General features: G+C 38.9%; 1 protein-coding gene across 1 annotated transcript; it reads left to right on the top strand.

Annotated features, from left to right (window-relative positions):
- The first annotated feature begins 1,263 nt into the window (after positions 1-1,263).
- Positions 1,264-16,655, top strand: CHEK1 (checkpoint kinase 1). Its single transcript, XM_016204414.2, has 13 exons — positions 1,264-1,300; positions 1,928-2,011; positions 3,298-3,521; positions 4,712-4,776; positions 4,869-4,938; positions 6,592-6,780; positions 7,216-7,320; positions 9,233-9,328; positions 12,071-12,179; positions 12,360-12,537; positions 12,803-12,934; positions 14,643-14,744; positions 15,765-16,655. The coding sequence occupies exons 2-13, from the start codon at positions 1,947-1,949 to the stop codon at positions 15,858-15,860; spliced, it is 1,431 nt and encodes a 476-aa protein (XP_016059900.1). The 5' UTR covers positions 1,264-1,300; positions 1,928-1,946; the 3' UTR covers positions 15,861-16,655.
- Positions 16,656-16,889: the final 234 nt, after the last annotated feature.

Below are 16,889 nucleotides of genomic sequence, written 5' to 3'. Positions count from 1 at the left end.
ATCTTGTTTTTCATTCTCTATTCTTGTGCTTTTTAAAGACTTACTATTTTAGTAAGGTTTCAGAAGGGAACAGAGGCTATTGTGTGCAGTCCTCCCATATGCTGTTTTTAACTGTATTCTGCCTAAAATCTATACCTTATTTTTTCAGGCTAAGATAACTTTAATTCCACCCAGACACATAGAAACTGAGCAGGTCCTCCTCTTCCTTTCTTCCTATTCTTTGTTTGCAGCACACAGTGCACAACTGAGAGAAAATGTAGTAAAACACCTAAAAACTTACTTTATTACGTGAAGCCTAACCTATGATTTCATGGTCAAAACTTCTTGAGCAGGCATTTTGAAGTGCCCCAGTCCTGTTTTAAAACGTGTGCATTTTTTAAAATTAAATTTTATTGGGTGACATTGGTTAATTGTGCATTTTTGTGTAACATGCATTACACTTACTTTACTCCATTACTAGTAACACAGTCGAGCTAGTTAGGCTCAGTGTGCCTGCCCAGCCTTAAGAGCTGGAGAACTTAGGGAGGTAATCTTGCCTGTGCCCCGAGTGAAGACTGTCTCACTTTCTCGTATTATTTTACCCCTCAGTAGCCCTTCCCCCGAATTTACCTTCTCATTTAAACGGGCTGCTCTACTTTTAAACTTTGCGTTGTAAAATGAGGCGGAACAGCCTTTTTGGTCGACCTGCCCGTTTCCTGCACATTAAGGAGGCAGGTAGGCCCACGCTATGCTCTTCTTCCAAAGCCGCGGGGCTAAGGAGCTGTTCCGGAGCGGTCCAGACAACACAGGGCAAAAACGGGCCAAGCCCCCCCCACCTCAAACCGCGAGAGTTCCCCCGACCCCCTCCCGGCCAGATGCTGGGGGACCAGGCTTGCGCCCCCGCAGCTCCCTTCGTGTTCCCGGCCCCGGTTCGCTGGAGCCGCCCTAGAAGGTGACAGGCTGAACGAGGCCCCCGCGGCCCCGTCGGGCCGCTGGGCAGGTGCTCGGAGGGAGGCGCCAGGAGCGACGCGCGCTCGGCTCGGGTCCCCGGCGCCGCCCGGGGCTAAGACGCGTCGGGGCGCAGAGAGCTTCCCGCACTTTCTCCCGACTCCCCGGCAGCCGGGGCCCAGCCGGCCGAAGCCTTCGGCACCGCAGCGCCGGCCGCCCGGAGCCACCACCCTTCCAAACCCCGAGAACCGGAAAGCGCGCCTCCCTGCTTTACGGCAAGGGCGCGCGCGTTTGCGGCAAGGCGACGCCGGCTCGTTTTGGCGGGAAAAGCGCTGCATTTGGATTCCTGCGGTGGCGGGCAGAGGACGGCCTGGTGAGGAGGGCGGCGGGTAGGCTGGGGAGGGAGTCTGCAGAGGAGGGCGGGTCCGCACTAGCTGGGAGGGGCACGGCCACGGGCGAGGGGCTCGGAGAGACTGCGGCGGAGGGCGGCTCCAGAGGGCGCGGGAGGGTGGCGCCGGGGCGCGTGCGGGACAGGCACCCCGAGTCCTCCCCTCTGCTGGCCTGCGTGCCACCCGGCCCTCCTTCCGCCTCTCGGGCAGTTTGGCCCCGCCCCGGGCTCCTCCCGGCCCCGAGGCAGCCGGCGGGGCCGGGAGGAGGGGCTGCGGTGGTCGAGGTTATCAGTCCCCCTCCCCTCGGACCCAGGGCCGGCCCTTTACCGCGTCCACCGCCCCGTTCCTCGGCTCCCCTTCGCAACTGTCAGGTTCCCCCCGAGGGTGAGGCAGCCCGAGGTGGAGCAATCGTGCGCGGGGACGGGGGCTCACAGAATTGGGGTACCCGCCTGTGGAGTAGACGGGGAGAAAGCACGGGCGAGGCGGCGGCAGGGCGAGCGGGAGCTGTTCCCCAGGTATTGAGGACTCGGGGCGAGACGCAGAGCTCGGGGCCTCGCGGGGCGCGGGCGCTGGTACTCACCCCCGTCTTTTCTGGGTCCTGCCCCTCGCAGCCGCGTCCACGGTGGAGCCATGGCCGTGCCCTTTGTGGAAGACTGGGACTTGGTGCAGACCCTGGGGGAAGGTGCCTATGGAGAGTGAGTGGCCCTCGAAACCTGCTTTCACACTTGCGTTTGTTTGTTTGTTCCGCCACAGCTGTCCTGTTTGAGTCCATATTTGTTGTTTTGGAGTTATTTTAATACAGCAGGGGCTTAGAAAACAGATCGCTGCATTTGCAGCCCAAGGCCTTTGGGAACCGAAGCTGTACCATTTTTTGTAAGGGCTTTATTTTCCTTTGCATTTTCTTTGTGGAGAGCCGGAAGGGGTTGCTGAGGTCAGCTTCTCCCGCCCCACGGCCCTTCTTCGGGTTTCGGCAGAGCGGGTAAAGGAGGCAGCGGACTGACTCTGGAGTCAGACTTGCCTGCTGTCAGATCATCAGCCTGTCACATACTGGCCATTGTTTTGTTCTTAGGCAAGCGGCTGCAGCTTTTTTCTTTTTTAAATATATCTTTATTGATTTCAGAGAGAGGAAAGGAGAGAGAGAGACATCAGTGATGAAAGTCATAGATCAGCTGCCTCCAGCTCGCCCCCTGCTGGAGGTCAGCCGCATGTGCCGTGACCTGGAATCGAACCTTGATCCTCCGGGTCCTAGGCCAATGCTCAGCCGCTGAGCCAGGCCCAGTTGGGCTGCTTTTTTTTTCCAGTCCTCACCCGAGGAGATATGTATATTTATTGATTTGAGAGAAAGAGGAGGTGGGGAGAGAAAGAGAGAGAGAGAGAAAGAAACATTGATGTGAAAGAGAAACAGCAATCTGTGGGCTGCCTCCTGTACCAAACCTGCATCCTCAGCATGTGCCCTGACCTGAATCGAACCCGCAGCCTTTTGATGTACAGGATGACACTCCAGCCAGCCTAGCCACCTGGCCAAGGCAGCAAGCTCCTTAATATTGTTGTGTGCCTCTAGTTTTTTTTAGCTGTGGGATAGCAATAATGGTACCTATCCCATAGGTGCTTAGAACAGTTACCACAGGATTAATCAACATTAGGTAATGTTACTAAAATTAAATGAATAGAGCATGTGTTATATGTGATGTGGCCTAGAATTGCTATTAACCCACTTCAGTTTATTTTCTCAAGCGTTTATTAAATGACTTTTGGCTATACAGCATGACTGCTTTTTGTGCATCATCCGTTGTACCTCACATGTCAGAAAGGAGTAGTATCTGTTGAGAACATGGCAGAAACCGTTCCCATGGTTTCTCCTTGGTGGGGAAATTAATAAAGGCAAAATAGTTCTGGATGAGTCATGTTTCATCTTTTGAAGTTTTAAAATAAATAAAACTCAAGTGTCTGGAATGTTACAACTTTTCCTTTTCCTTTTTAGAGTTCAGCTTGCTGTGAATAGAAGAACTGAAGAAGCAGTTGCGGTGAAGATTGTAGACATGAAGCGTGCCGTAGACTGTCCAGAAAATATTAAGAAAGAGATCTGTATCAATAAAATGTTAAATCATGAGAATGTAGTGAAATTCTATGGTCACAGGAGAGAAGGCAATATCCAATATCTGTTTCTGGAGTATTGTAGTGGGGGAGAACTTTTTGACCGAATAGGTATGGAAAAGATTTAAGATAATTATTCTACTAAACAAGTTGCTAAATTTTTAAAACTTGAGTCTGTATTTGGTCATTGTCCATTTAGAATTGCTTATGCGACAGGGAAATTGGAGTAAATTGTTTTGTTTTTTGCAACTAATATTAACACATGAAAGCATAAAGTCATCAAAGAAAACTTTTTTCTCAAGTTATATAAGTGGTTTTGATTGGTATTGTTTTGTAGATTTTAAGAATGACAAACTGTAATCTCATGGTGAAGTATTATAAATGAAATGAATTGTTTGCCTATACAATTTTTTTTGTAGACACTCTAGTTACGTGAAATCATTGCATATATTTACAGATCCAAAATAATAGCATGTTGTTATGTTTCTTCTTCACTTGTTTAAGTGAAATGATTTAGAGTTTTCTAGGATTGCTTTTATATATATATATATAAAGTAAATTCTGTTGCTACTACTTAAATGTTCTATGTAGACTCAAAGGCTTGATGTTACAGAACACTGAGAAGTGCATAAAATATGTTCTATGGCTCTAAATTTATCATTTAAAGCTATTGTATTAATAGTTAAAATTGATTATTAGAATCTCCAGTATTTATCTCAGGAAGAGAGTTGAGTGTAAAAGAAATCATGAGTTAATAAGGGAGATCAAGATATAAAAAGATGACTGACAATAGAATATTTCTTAATAAAACCGTTACTAAAGAAACTTCACAGGCACTTGTGACCTTGTAGTGTGAGAGGTTATATGAAGTTTAAATCTGTTGTTAAATAGTGAAATTAGCTTAGATTTGCCCAAGCTTCCACTTTGGCAATTACATTTCAGGAGGGGAAAAATATTGGCGTAACACTTTGATGAAATTAGGGGAGAATTAAGTCAAATATATCATGGTTAATACAAGATAAGTAGAAGCTTTCAAGGTATGGTTTGCATTCTTGATTTGGATAATAGTTTGTTATTTCTCTCTGTAATTTTCCTGTGATGTTGATTTATTTTCACCACATAACAGATGGGGAAATGTGAGTTATTAAGTGTTAGTGGATTCCAGAGTCTCTTCATTGTAGCATAAGATTCTGTTTGCAAAAGTACAATCACAAATGTTTAACCTTAGAATTAGGAGACTATGTGGTTGATTCCTGATTATATTTACCTGGCAAACTAACTTTCTTAATTAATTCTTATAGAGCCGGACATAGGCATGCCTGAACAAGATGCTCAGAGGTTCTTCCATCAACTCATGGCAGGGGTGGTAGGTACAGCTGACTCTTCCTTTTACTTAAAATTAGTGTGAATGAATTAAGTCACTAAATTCTAGTATGCTTCCCTTTGCTTTCCACTTAGATTTATCTGCATGGTATTGGAATAACTCACAGGGACATTAAGCCAGAAAATCTTCTATTGGATGAAAGGGGTAAGTTTAGTATTTTGTCTCAGCTAGCTAAATTATTTTAATGCAGCCATACAAGGCTGTTTCAAGGCTTTTGCATTACTGAAATTTCAGGGGATAACAAAACAATGAAATCCAAGGAATACTGTGGTCATCCATTAGTATCTTATGTGATTACTACTTATAAGTAACTGGAAACTCATTCTCAGTGGTTTATTAAGATTGTGTCACATATAGCTATTAAAAGGTAATTATAGTATACCTCCCAAGTCAAATACTGGTAAACAGCGTCAATGGCTTACATAGTATATTGTGCAAATGTAATTAATTTTTAAAGAATTAATCCTCTGTTTTGGGACAGTTGTTTTTGTAGCTTTAAAAACAGAACAGTGACGACTGTTCTATAAATTTGTGCACAGACCCAATATAAAAATTGGGTCATGTTATAACGAACGTTTGTTATGACACTTGCCTTTTTTTCACTTATACCCAATTCTGTGTCAGTACTTATAGATATGCCTTTTCAAAAACAATTACTTGTGTAGTTTCATTGTGTACGTAAGATTTAATCATTTTTTAAAAATACATTTTTATTGATTTTTAGAGAGGAAGGGAGAGGGATAGAAAGATACAGACATCGATGAGAGAGAAACATTGATCAGCTGCCTCCTGCACACCCATACTCAGGATCGAGCCTGCAACCAGGGCATATGCCCTGACCGGGAATCCAGCCATGACCTCCTGGTTCCTGGGTCGATGTTCAACCACTGAGTCACACCTGGCAGGGCTTAATCATTTTTTACTGATGGACATTTATGTTTTTTACAAATAATACTGCTATGAATATCCTTATGTTTGTGAGTTGGTGGGAGTATTCTGTGGATAGAGACCTAAAAGTAGAAATTACTAGTTCAAAGAGTGTATTTCAGATTTTGACATCTTTTGCCAGATTGCCCTCTAAAAAGGTTGAAAATGGGGAATCTTGCCTAATTCCTAAGACTAGATCAGATTCCTTTGCTATACGATTTTGTACTATTCTGTATTTTCATAACCTTCACAACAGTTGTCTGCTGTAGTCTTCTCCAATAATGTACCTAACTACAGTGGCTGGCACAGTGTCGTTCTGTTACAGTAGACATTCACCAAGTATAAGTTAAACTGAAAGCTCTGCCTGCAGTTTGTGTGTGTTGAAGATGGGAAGTTAGAATGGAAATTTGCTTCGCCACTTGGACAAGAAGTTCTGGTGGTTTGTGGATCTTTAGTTTTGCTGTGTCTTTACATATATATTTTCTTCCAGCCAACAGGAAAGCTGTGCCTAATATATTATTGATGTCTCCTTCCAGCCTGCTGCACAACCTCTACTTTAAGCCTAAGCCTGGAGTGCCCTTTTCCAGAAGGACAGGCCCTTTTGACTTTAGTACCTTTCTTTAACCTGTTTTGTGTATTGATGATATTTCTGATAAGTTAGGAGAAACGACAAGTCCTTTCACTGATTTTAGCTAGATGATATCTTTTATTTCTTCTTTTTAAAAATTTTTTGTTTTGTTAATTTTAAAGTACAGAAGTTCTACAAACCTTAAGTAACATTAGTGATTTTTCCAATAAGACTTAATTTTTTAAGTATATCTAGTTAGAAAACATTTTTATCCAGTGCCATCTCTCCTTCCTTTGGTTTAGATAACCTCAAAATCTCTGACTTTGGCTTGGCAACAGTGTTTCGGCATAATAATCGTGAGCGTTTACTGAACAAGATGTGTGGTACTTTACCTTATGTTGCTCCAGAACTTCTAAAGAGAAAAGAATTTCATGCAGAACCAGTTGACATTTGGTCCTGTGGAATAGTACTTACAGCAATGTTGGCTGGAGGTAAGAGCTATTTAATCATGATAAAACTCCTGTCCTGTGGCAAGACAGATTTGTTATACCAAAATAAATGAAATAAACCAAGGTTTTCCATATTTATATGACAGTATTTTAAAAGTTATGAATTATTTGTAACTAAGTTAGAACTTTTAATCCCAAAGGTTTTAAAAAATGAGGCACGCGTAGCTATTAAATGAAATACCACAGTAGCTCTCACTTTTAAGATTCATGTGAATACTTTTGGAAAGAGTAGAGCAGGAAGTGGTTCAGCCATCTCTGAGTGCCTCTAAAATTTTTGTGAGTTGGTATTCTTGGTTTGAAAGCCATATTGAATTAACTTGGAGGAAATGGATTTGTATTGTTAATTACTTTCCCTTGGAATCTTTACTGCATAATGATATGAACACTCAGAAAACTGGGACTTGTTTCTTTTTTTAGAATTGCCGTGGGACCAGCCCAGTGACAGTTGTCAGGAATATTCTGATTGGAAAGAAAAAAAGACATACCTCAACCCTTGGAAAAAAATAGATTCTGCTCCTTTAGGTAACTGGGTTATCTTGTTTGAAAGTACTCATTTCTTGGATAATGAAGCATAGTGCTGTTTGGTTATTTTTTATTACATTTCTTTTTAACTTATAAATGGTCATGTAAATAATACACGATCCTTGTAGATAAATTAAAAAATAACAAAAAAATTTTAAAAACCAGTCCTATAATCCCTCAGAAATAGCTTCTTTTAATATTTTGGTATGTGCTTCTACACTTCGTTGTAAAAATATTTAAGTACATATATTTGTTACATATGTACATTATTTATAACGTGTGTTTTTACAAAATGAGATCACACTACATACATTGATACTTTGTAAACCTGTTTTTTTGTGTTAATGCTTTGTGAGCTTTTTCCATGATTGTAATTATAGGCCTACATCATTGTTTTTAAAGACTCTGAAGGTATTCTGCCTAATGGATATTCCTTATACTCATTCAGTTCACTATTTTAGAGATTTGGATTTTTCCCCCAGTTTTTCACTGTTATGAAAGAGATAGGATGATCATCCATATAACTAAATCTTTGCACATACCTTTAACGTAATTAAAATAAAACCCCAGAAGTGGAATTACAGGGTCAAGACTGTATACAGTTTTAAATTCTGATTTATTTTGCCAAATTGCTTTTCAGAAAGTTCATATTATGTCATCACAGTCCTATTAATTTACATTAAAAAATATTTAATCCAATAGGCCTATAAAAATATATTCACCGGTTTTTTTTTATTTTAAATTTAGTACCAATGTGGTTGTGTATCCACTAGGTATTAGTTTTTTGAACGTATTAATATCATTAGATTTTTGCATTTATTTATTTATTTTTAATTGAACTTATTGGGGTGACACTGGTTAATAAAATTATATAGGTTTCAGGCGTACAATTCTATAATACATCATTTGTATATTGTCTTGTCTGTTCACCACCCCGAGTTAAGTCACTTTCCATCACTGTTTATTTACCCTCTCCTACCTCCAATCTTTGCATTTGTTACAGATACTTTTCACAGTTTGTCATGTATTTTTCCTTTATTTATGCTGTTTTGACATGAAAAGTTTTTGTATTTTTATTAATTTAAATCTATTATCTTGTTCTTTGTGGTTCCTGACTATATTGTCATGTTTGGAAAGGTCTTTTCTACTCTAACATTGGAAAAAAAATTTCCTATGTTTTCATTTGTGTTTTTATGGCTTCATTTTTTCATTTAAACCTTTTGTCCATTAGAAAATTATTTTTGTGGTGGGAGATATATGAATTTTTTTTCCATTTTAAGAGAGAGTGGGAGGGAGGGGTAGAGAGAGAGAGAGAAACATCAGTGTGAGAGACACACATCAATCAGTTGGTTGCCTCCCGAGCATGCCCCGACTGGGGGTGGGGATCGGATCTGCAACCCAGGTATGTGCCCTTGACCAGGAATTGAATCCAAGATCCTTAGGTCCTCGGGCTGATGCTCTAATCACAGAGCAGGGCAATATATGAATTCTTGATCAAGATAATTAAGATACTTTAGGATGCTGGAAAGTAAATCTTTTTTTTTATAAAACTGTGTGAAAGAGGACTTGACATTGGAACAAATTTGGTATTGAAAATGGATGAGTTTTTTGTATCTTTTTGTTAATGTTGTCACCTGGGGAGAAACATTTCTACCTGGCTGATATGCTACTATTTGCAAATAACTGAGAACCAGATCTGGGCAGAATATTCTAAGATACAGACAGTAGCAAATAACAGCTGCATGAAATTAAAGCAATAATATAGTCGCTTTACTAATTTATTCTTTCTCTTCCCCAGAAATAATACTTGGACATGAGGAGGTCAAGAGAGAATGTGTTCATACCACATGTTATAGGCTTTTCTAATCTGCATGACTCTTTTATAAATGTTGTCTTAATGTTTTGTTTTCAGCTCTGCTGCATAAAATTCTAGTTGAGAATCCATCAGTAAGGATTACCATCCCAGACATCAAAAAAGATAGATGGTACAACAAACCACTTAAGAAAGGTACTATCCTTAAAATACAAGTATTTTTTTTCTGTGAAAGTAAAGAACTTGCAAAGTCAGTATCACAAGTCAACAGCACAAAATAGCTGTGGTCTCAGCTGTCGTGGAGATTATAATGTGTGGCAGGAAAAATGAAATAATAATTTTAAGTTTATTGATAATTATAAAATTGCAAGTCAGGGTACTATAAGTGTTTGACCAAGTCTTAAATGATAGAGAAAACTTGTCTTCCTGAGGAAACACAGTAGATTTAACATTTGAAGTTTAAAGGAGAGTCGGCCAGATGAGCACTAGCAAGATAAGTGGCAGATTCTGAACGTCGGAAGCAGCCTTTGGAATGTCGTGGAGTTTAGGAAGTGGCGCATTTGAGGAACTTGAAAGAAGGCTGGCATGGCACAGACTATGTCTGATTTGCTTATCATTGTTTTGCTCAGTAAATGTTTGTTAGTAACTAGTGAACAGACAAGGGGGAGATGGAGAGAGGTTTGAGATGAGGCCAGAGAGGTGGATAGCAACCAAGTCGCAGAGGAGGACCTTGTAAGCCATGCTACGAATTTTGGGCATTTCCTTAAGGCTGTTGGGGAAACCTTGAGAGATTTTAAGCAAGGACATGACAGGATCATATATTTGGTTTTAAAAGATCTTTCCGGCTACGTTTTCCACATTGCTTTTGATATTTTTCATCCTAGCTGTGAGATTATGATAACTTGAAGTAGGTTAGTGACAATGGAATTAGAAAGGAGAGCGATTCCAAAGAAATGTAGGAGCTGTAATTGACAGGACTGGTGGTTTATACTTGGGAAAGGAAGCAGGAGGAGGAATGAAGGATGATTCCTTTCTGGTATGAACAAGGGTGTAAACGGTGATGCCATTTACTGGAATGTAGCTCAGGAGGAAACACAGATTTGGGGGGAAATTTTATTTGATTTTGGACATGTTGAATTTGAGAAGTTAAGTAAAACCCAAATAGAGGGGTGTGTGTGTGTGCGTGCGTGCGTGCGTGTGTGTGTGTGTGACCAAGGAGACAGGACTAAGCTTGAGATGTCAATGTTTTCTTCAAATAGATGGTAATTTAAACAGTAGTAGATAAAATTGAGTATGAAATTCTAAGGAATGCCAATATTTAAGTGGTGGGTGAAGGCCAGGGACACAGAAAAATGTGTCCAGTGGACTTCATGATATGGCAGTTAATCACGACCTTGGCAAGAGCAGTTTTGACTAGAGTTGGGAGCACATTCTAGAAGAGTACAGCGTTTGTGCAGTGACTGTCGTCTAAAAGAATAAAGAAGCAGAGTACAGACAGTTCATTCCAGAAGTTTGGCTGAGAGAAGACAATAGCTGGAGACAAATGAGGAATTTTTAACCCTTCTCTGAATGTTCCTTTTACCTTCTGCCGTGTTTTAGTTGAAGTCCAGCTCTCCCCTGAGGATACTGCTTCCCCTTAAATGGTAGATGTTTTCTTTCCCGAGCTCCCATACCCTGGGATTTGGGAGCAGGCAGGCATCTTCTTTCTTCATTGTTGCTTTCTCCTTTTTTCCCAAGTTCCTCCCTGCATAATTTCAAATCTCATTATCAGACTCTACCACCACCCACTATCCCCCTACTTGTTATAATCAACTTCTAAACCCCAGATTAAAATTTCTTTCACATTGCCACTCTTGTACACTAGACCCAGTTCTCTTTTGCCTACTCAGGGACACTGTCTGCAATTCTTTTGTCTTTCTCCTGCATCATTAATTTTCCCCTTTCCCCTGGATCTTTAAGCATACCTATGTGCTGTTTCTCCTGTCTTACTGCTGGATACACAATAGGTTTAATAAAATATTTGAATGAGTGGATTAACAGATAAAAGGGTTGGCTAGACTTAAGCATGTTTAAATGGTTTTGGGACAGATGCAGTTGAGAGGAAGAGGCTGAAAGTCTGAGAGAGAGAGGAAATAAATGAGCGTCTAGATCCCTGAGGAGATAAGCAAGTATGGGCTCAAGTACAAGTAAGGGAAGAACATGTGATGGGAGGGGAGGATTGGTAGGAATGCAAGTAAATCGGCAGATTTGGTAATGCAACTTGAGGGAGTTTCTAATCACTTTATTTTCTTTGTGAAATGGGAGAAGGTATCACACACTAAGAAGTGAGGTGCTGGAGGGTGGTTTGAGAATCTGATAAGAGTTCAGAAGTTTTTAAACAATCATTGTGGAGGAAGGGAGAGGAAACTGACTAGAGAAACATAGGGCTGACTGTCAGTGTTGAAGATCCAGCTGAGGGTAGTAACCCTGAATTTATAGTGGCATCGTTTTCTGTATAATGATTATTCTTGTTAAAGCTTCTCCAGTGGAGCAAGGAATGTTGGGTAGAGCAGATTGATCATGTTCATTGCTATTATCATAAATTATTTTTTGTTTTAAAAAGTTTCGATTCTTTAGCTAGGTCTTTCTGTCTTCATAGAACATTTTTCTATTGCCATAAATGGTACTATTAAAGTTATGGCCTTGTACTCCACATTTGGAACATACTTACTGATCAGAATTTGTGTAATTTGACAAGTGAATCCTAGTAAGTTCATAACAACCACATTTCTCATAAAATCATGTGGAAGGTGCCACTGTTTGTCATATAAGTATTTTGTATTAAATGAATTCAGATGTATTTTTACTTCTTCAGGTTGCCAGTTGTGTTAATTAAAAAGTATCTGCATAGAAGACGTGAAAGCATTTGTATTTATTTAATTAATTTATTTTTTTTAGGAGCAAAGAGGCCCCGAGTCACTTCAGGTGGTGTTTCGGAGTCTCCTGGTGGATTTTCTAAGCACATTCAATCCAGTTTGGACTTCTCTCCAGTAAACAGTGCTTCTAGGTAAGATTAATTAATAAAAATCAAGTAGTTGTTGAAGGTAATATTCACCACGGAAAGTAATACATGTTTGTATTTTATCTTAATGATCGTCACTTTTATTGGTGTATGATAATGTGATATAAAAAAGGTCTGAAAGATTTTATTTAAAGATATATTTTTCCCCATATCTTAATGCCTCAGTGAAGAAAATGTGAAGTACTCCAGTTCCCAGCCAGAACCACGGACAGGTCTTTCCTTATGGGACACCAGCCCTTCATACATTGATAAACTGGTACAAGGGATCAGTTTTTCGCAGCCCACATGTCCAGATCATATGCTTCTGAATAGTCAATTACTTGGCACCCCAGGATCCTCACAGGTAAGAGAATTTAATTTTTCAAATAAATAATGGGAGCCATCTATTTTTTTTATTGTCTTAGAGTCTTTTTTAAAAATGTTTAAATCTTAAAGTATTAATACTTTAATTTATACAAAATTTTTTTTTTTTACAAGGAAGATATAATTAGAGGAGACCTTTATGGATAAGAATCTTAAGTAACAGGAAAGAATTTTCAGACTCAAAACCTATATGACTGCTTTTGGTGCTATCAGATTTATTCTGCTTTTCTTTATTTGGCATGTAGAACCCCTGGCAGCGCTTGGTCAAAAGAATGACACGATTTTTTACCAAATTGGATGCAGACAAATCTTACCAATGCCTGAAAGAGACTTGTGAGAAATTGGGCTATCAATGGAAGAAGAGTTGTATGAATCAGGTATATTTCGTTATTTTCATTATATCTTTTCCTAAAGGAAAATTTAAGTATTTGAGTAAAAAACTCTCATCAGTATATTTTTAAAATATAAGGTAAGTAGCTTAGTTTGAAAAAGAAACCTTTGAAATGGAAGGAATTTAAGTAAAACGTTCTTTACCTTAAAAAAATAATATTTCTTAAAAGACTTCCCTAAGTTATATTGCCTCAGTAAATGGAGGCTAAAGCATTTGCTTATAAATACGTTTGACAAATGTCCCCCTGGTGGCAGCTTTGGCACAGGACGAGTTCTGTCTACCCAGTCAGGCAAAACAGAGGGAAGTGTTCTAAGCAGGGCTTCCAAGGAGCCAGCTCAGCTTAAGACAGTGTGTGAATGAAGTTTCTTCTGCTGCCGCTTGCACTGTACCTGGGATGCAGACTGTTGTTTCCAAGGCTGCTGCTGAGCTGAGGAGTGGGCGTGGGGATGAGATAAGTTACAATTTGAGAAGCCTCACTGTTCGGAGTCTCACCTGTTTTGTGTGAGTGCTTCTGTGTTACTGCGAGCTTTTAGTTTCCAGTGTTTTAAAAAAGTTGATTCTGACAATTTTTGCCAGTTTTTCATTGCTTTTGTGGAGTTAGTGGGCTTTCAGAGTTCCCTACTCCACCATTTTCACGGACATCACTCCTCATTTCACTCTTTCTGTCTGAATCCTTCAAGAATTTTCTTTGTCTTTGAAGCGTAATACCTAATTCAGATGTATTGCGTGTCTTGTATTTTCCCAGGATATAATGTGTTGTCCCAATGTATTTTTTATAGCCATTTCTTTTTTTTTTCTTTTTTTAAAATATGTTTTATTGATTACAGAGAGAGAAATGGAAAGGGAGAGAGAAATGGAAACATCAATGATGAGGGAGAATCACTGATCAGCTGCCTCCTGCACGCCCCCTGCTAGGGATCAAGCTCTCAACCCGAGCATGTGCCCTGACTGGGAATCGAACCTCAGTCTTCTGGATCATAGGTCGATGCTCAATCGCTGAGCCACGCAGGCCAGGCTATACTCATTCCTTGAAGTGGAAATTATTACAGATGTTTTGTAATTCGAGCTGGGCTTAGCTGGACAATCAGCTGATCTTGCTTGGGCTCCTCCATCTAACTGTAGTCTTTTGATGGCTTTACTATAGCCACTGGTTTAAGATGTCCTCCATGTTTGGTGTCTTGGTGCTGGCTGTTGGCTGGCCCTTGCTTTCCTTATTGCTTCTTTACAGATCATAGGAATATTCTAAAAACACTGAAAGTGAAAGATGCAAGGACTCTCGTGACCATTACCATCTTCTGATTGCTGTGGTAGCTTTCCAGCCACAAATCTCAACTCTCTTTCTTTCTTACGTTTTATCTTGCTTTTTCTCTCATTCTGTTTTTTATTCTCTTCGCTTGTTTCTTCTTTCAATTGTTTTAGGTAAAATACTACTTTATTTTGTTGCTGAGAGTTCATATAGACTCCTGCCCTGGTAATGGAGCTGCATCCTGGTTACCTTTGGTCTTAGTGAAGCACATACTCCCACGGGGAGAGGAAAATCCCTGGAAGGAGTGAGACTGTTGATTGGCATTGCTTTTATTATAGAAGTGCACCGCTTAGCTTTATCCCAGTCGTATCACTAACCTGAGATTGTAGTTATATTTAGAGTATTGTTTACCCTTGCATCTGGCTTAACCTTATTTTTATTGCCTTAGGTTACTGTATCAACAACTGATAGAAGAAACAATAAACTGATTTTCAAAGTTAATTTGGTAGAAATGGATGAGAAGATCTTGGTTGACTTCCGGCTTTCTAAGGTATGTAGAAAGGCACATTTAAAAAAACACATAAAACTTTGTTTTGCATGTTTATTGTAGAAATTTTAAAAATATAAAAAAGTTTAAAGAAGAAAATAATCAAGTTTAACCTTATCAGAGAGAACACAGATTTATTTTTTATATTTTTCATTATAGTAGCCTTACTACTATTAATAGTATGTAACAAATAAGAAAATAAAAATAATCCTAAATTGTTTTTACCCTTAAAATAATTACCTTTAATTACCCTTAATAATTTTTAAACATTCCAAACTTTTTCTTATTGAATTTATATGTACTTTCTTAATAAAAATTATGATTTGTCAAAATGTTTCCACATTATAATTAATGAACTTTTATCTGTTAATAATTCTATGATTAATGTTCATATACATAGAGTTTTGTTCACATTTCTGATTATTTCTTTAGAAATTATTGGTGCTGAGGTTATATATAGTTTTAAAGCCCTTGACATAAAAGTCAAAAATGACATCTTCTCTCTTTCCTGAGAGACTGTAATAGTTCTAAAGGGGGTTGGAGGAGGAATTCACATTCTTTATATTGGAGGTTTGCTGCAATACTGTTGTCCAGATGCTTATTATGGAATTATATTATTAATATCCTAGTGTAATAAAATTTTTCTTATAACTGAATCACTGGCTTTGTTGTCACAGTATTTTGGCAAGGCTTCAGTGTCGTGTAGCTTATTTTTAGTTTACAAACCTCCAGTACCTATGGAAAACAATGACTTCAGTCTAGACATATCTAGATGCTTAAAACAGACAGAATGTCATTGTATTTGCTCTCTGAGTCCAGTGTGGTTGGAACAGTAATCGGCCCAAAATCATTCAGAATTACTTATTTTAGCCATTTCTTCTCCCAAGACAATTAATTGGTCTTTGTAAGAGGACCTGAAGGGAATTGTAGCTGGACATATCTGTAAATGTTTTTATCTGCATATCACTACAGAGATTTTGATTTTATTTTTGACATTATTTTTGGAAATTATTCCTAATATAGGGTGATGGATTGGAATTCAAGAGACACTTCCTGAAGATTAAAGGGAAGCTGAGTGATGTTGTGAGCAGCCAGAAGGTTTGGCTTCCTCCCACATGATAGATCCATTGGCTTTGGGGTTCCTGGTGAATATAGTGCTGCTATGTTGTCATTAATCTTCCTAGAGAAGATTATCCTAATCTGCAAACTTCAAACAATAGTCCCTGAAGAGTCGTCTTCCTTCTAGTCAAACATTTTTCAATTTTTTTGTATGTTCTGCATAAAAATAACACCTATATTTTAATTATAAATAAAACTTGGGGGAAGGGATCCATAGAATTCATTAGGTATTTTTTCAACTGTGTTTAGTGCCTTAATTTGAGACCCACCTTGTGAGAACCAAGCTTTGGGGATATATGAGTTTGCCAGCTTTTGTGCTACTATAATGAAAGATGATGTTCTTGTCCCATTTTTACCAAAACATTTGGTTTTATCCAAAAAGTACGTATTGCTTCCACATTGATTTAAGTAAGTGGGTGAATTGGTAAAAAAAAAAAATCCTTGTGACTTTTAGACAGTAGATTTATCAGTCTGTAAGTGAAGTCATCTTCAAAAAAATATATCCCCAAGATTTGTACTCATTTTCAAAAGGGCCTGACCAGGTATCTAAATCCGTTATTGAATTATAATTATTAATTGAAATTGCATGTTGGTATGTTTTTTCCACTGTAGTTAATAAAATATTAATATAAAATACTAGTTGGTCTTTCAAGTAGAAGTTGAGCATGGACTGTAGTGCTTAACTACCTTTAAAATTACTGTTGCACATTTTAAAGATTTTTTTTCTATATTCTCTACTTTCACAGCCATATTTTAATTCTTTATTACAGAAATAAATTCTATTTTAAAAATGAATAGCTAACTCTGTGAACTTATTGGTGCCCAAGCTTCTAGGTGGTAAGGAATAAAAAAGGAGGCGGAATAAGGAAGCTGTGATGGAAACAGATCTGATTCTTGGTTCTCTTATCTATGAGATTTACTAAGACTTTGTTCTAATAAACTTTGCATTAATTTGAATGTATTAGGTTGGGACCCTGTATTCTTGGTAATTAATTTATAAAATCAGTCATTTTGGTCTGAAGCCAAGGA

Source organism: Miniopterus natalensis, chromosome 20, assembly GCF_054644295.1.
Source record: "Miniopterus natalensis isolate mMinNat1 chromosome 20, mMinNat1.hap1, whole genome shotgun sequence".
Lineage (NCBI taxonomy): Eukaryota > Metazoa > Chordata > Mammalia > Chiroptera > Miniopteridae > Miniopterus > Miniopterus natalensis.
This window is presented reverse-complemented; position numbering and strand designations above follow the sequence as displayed.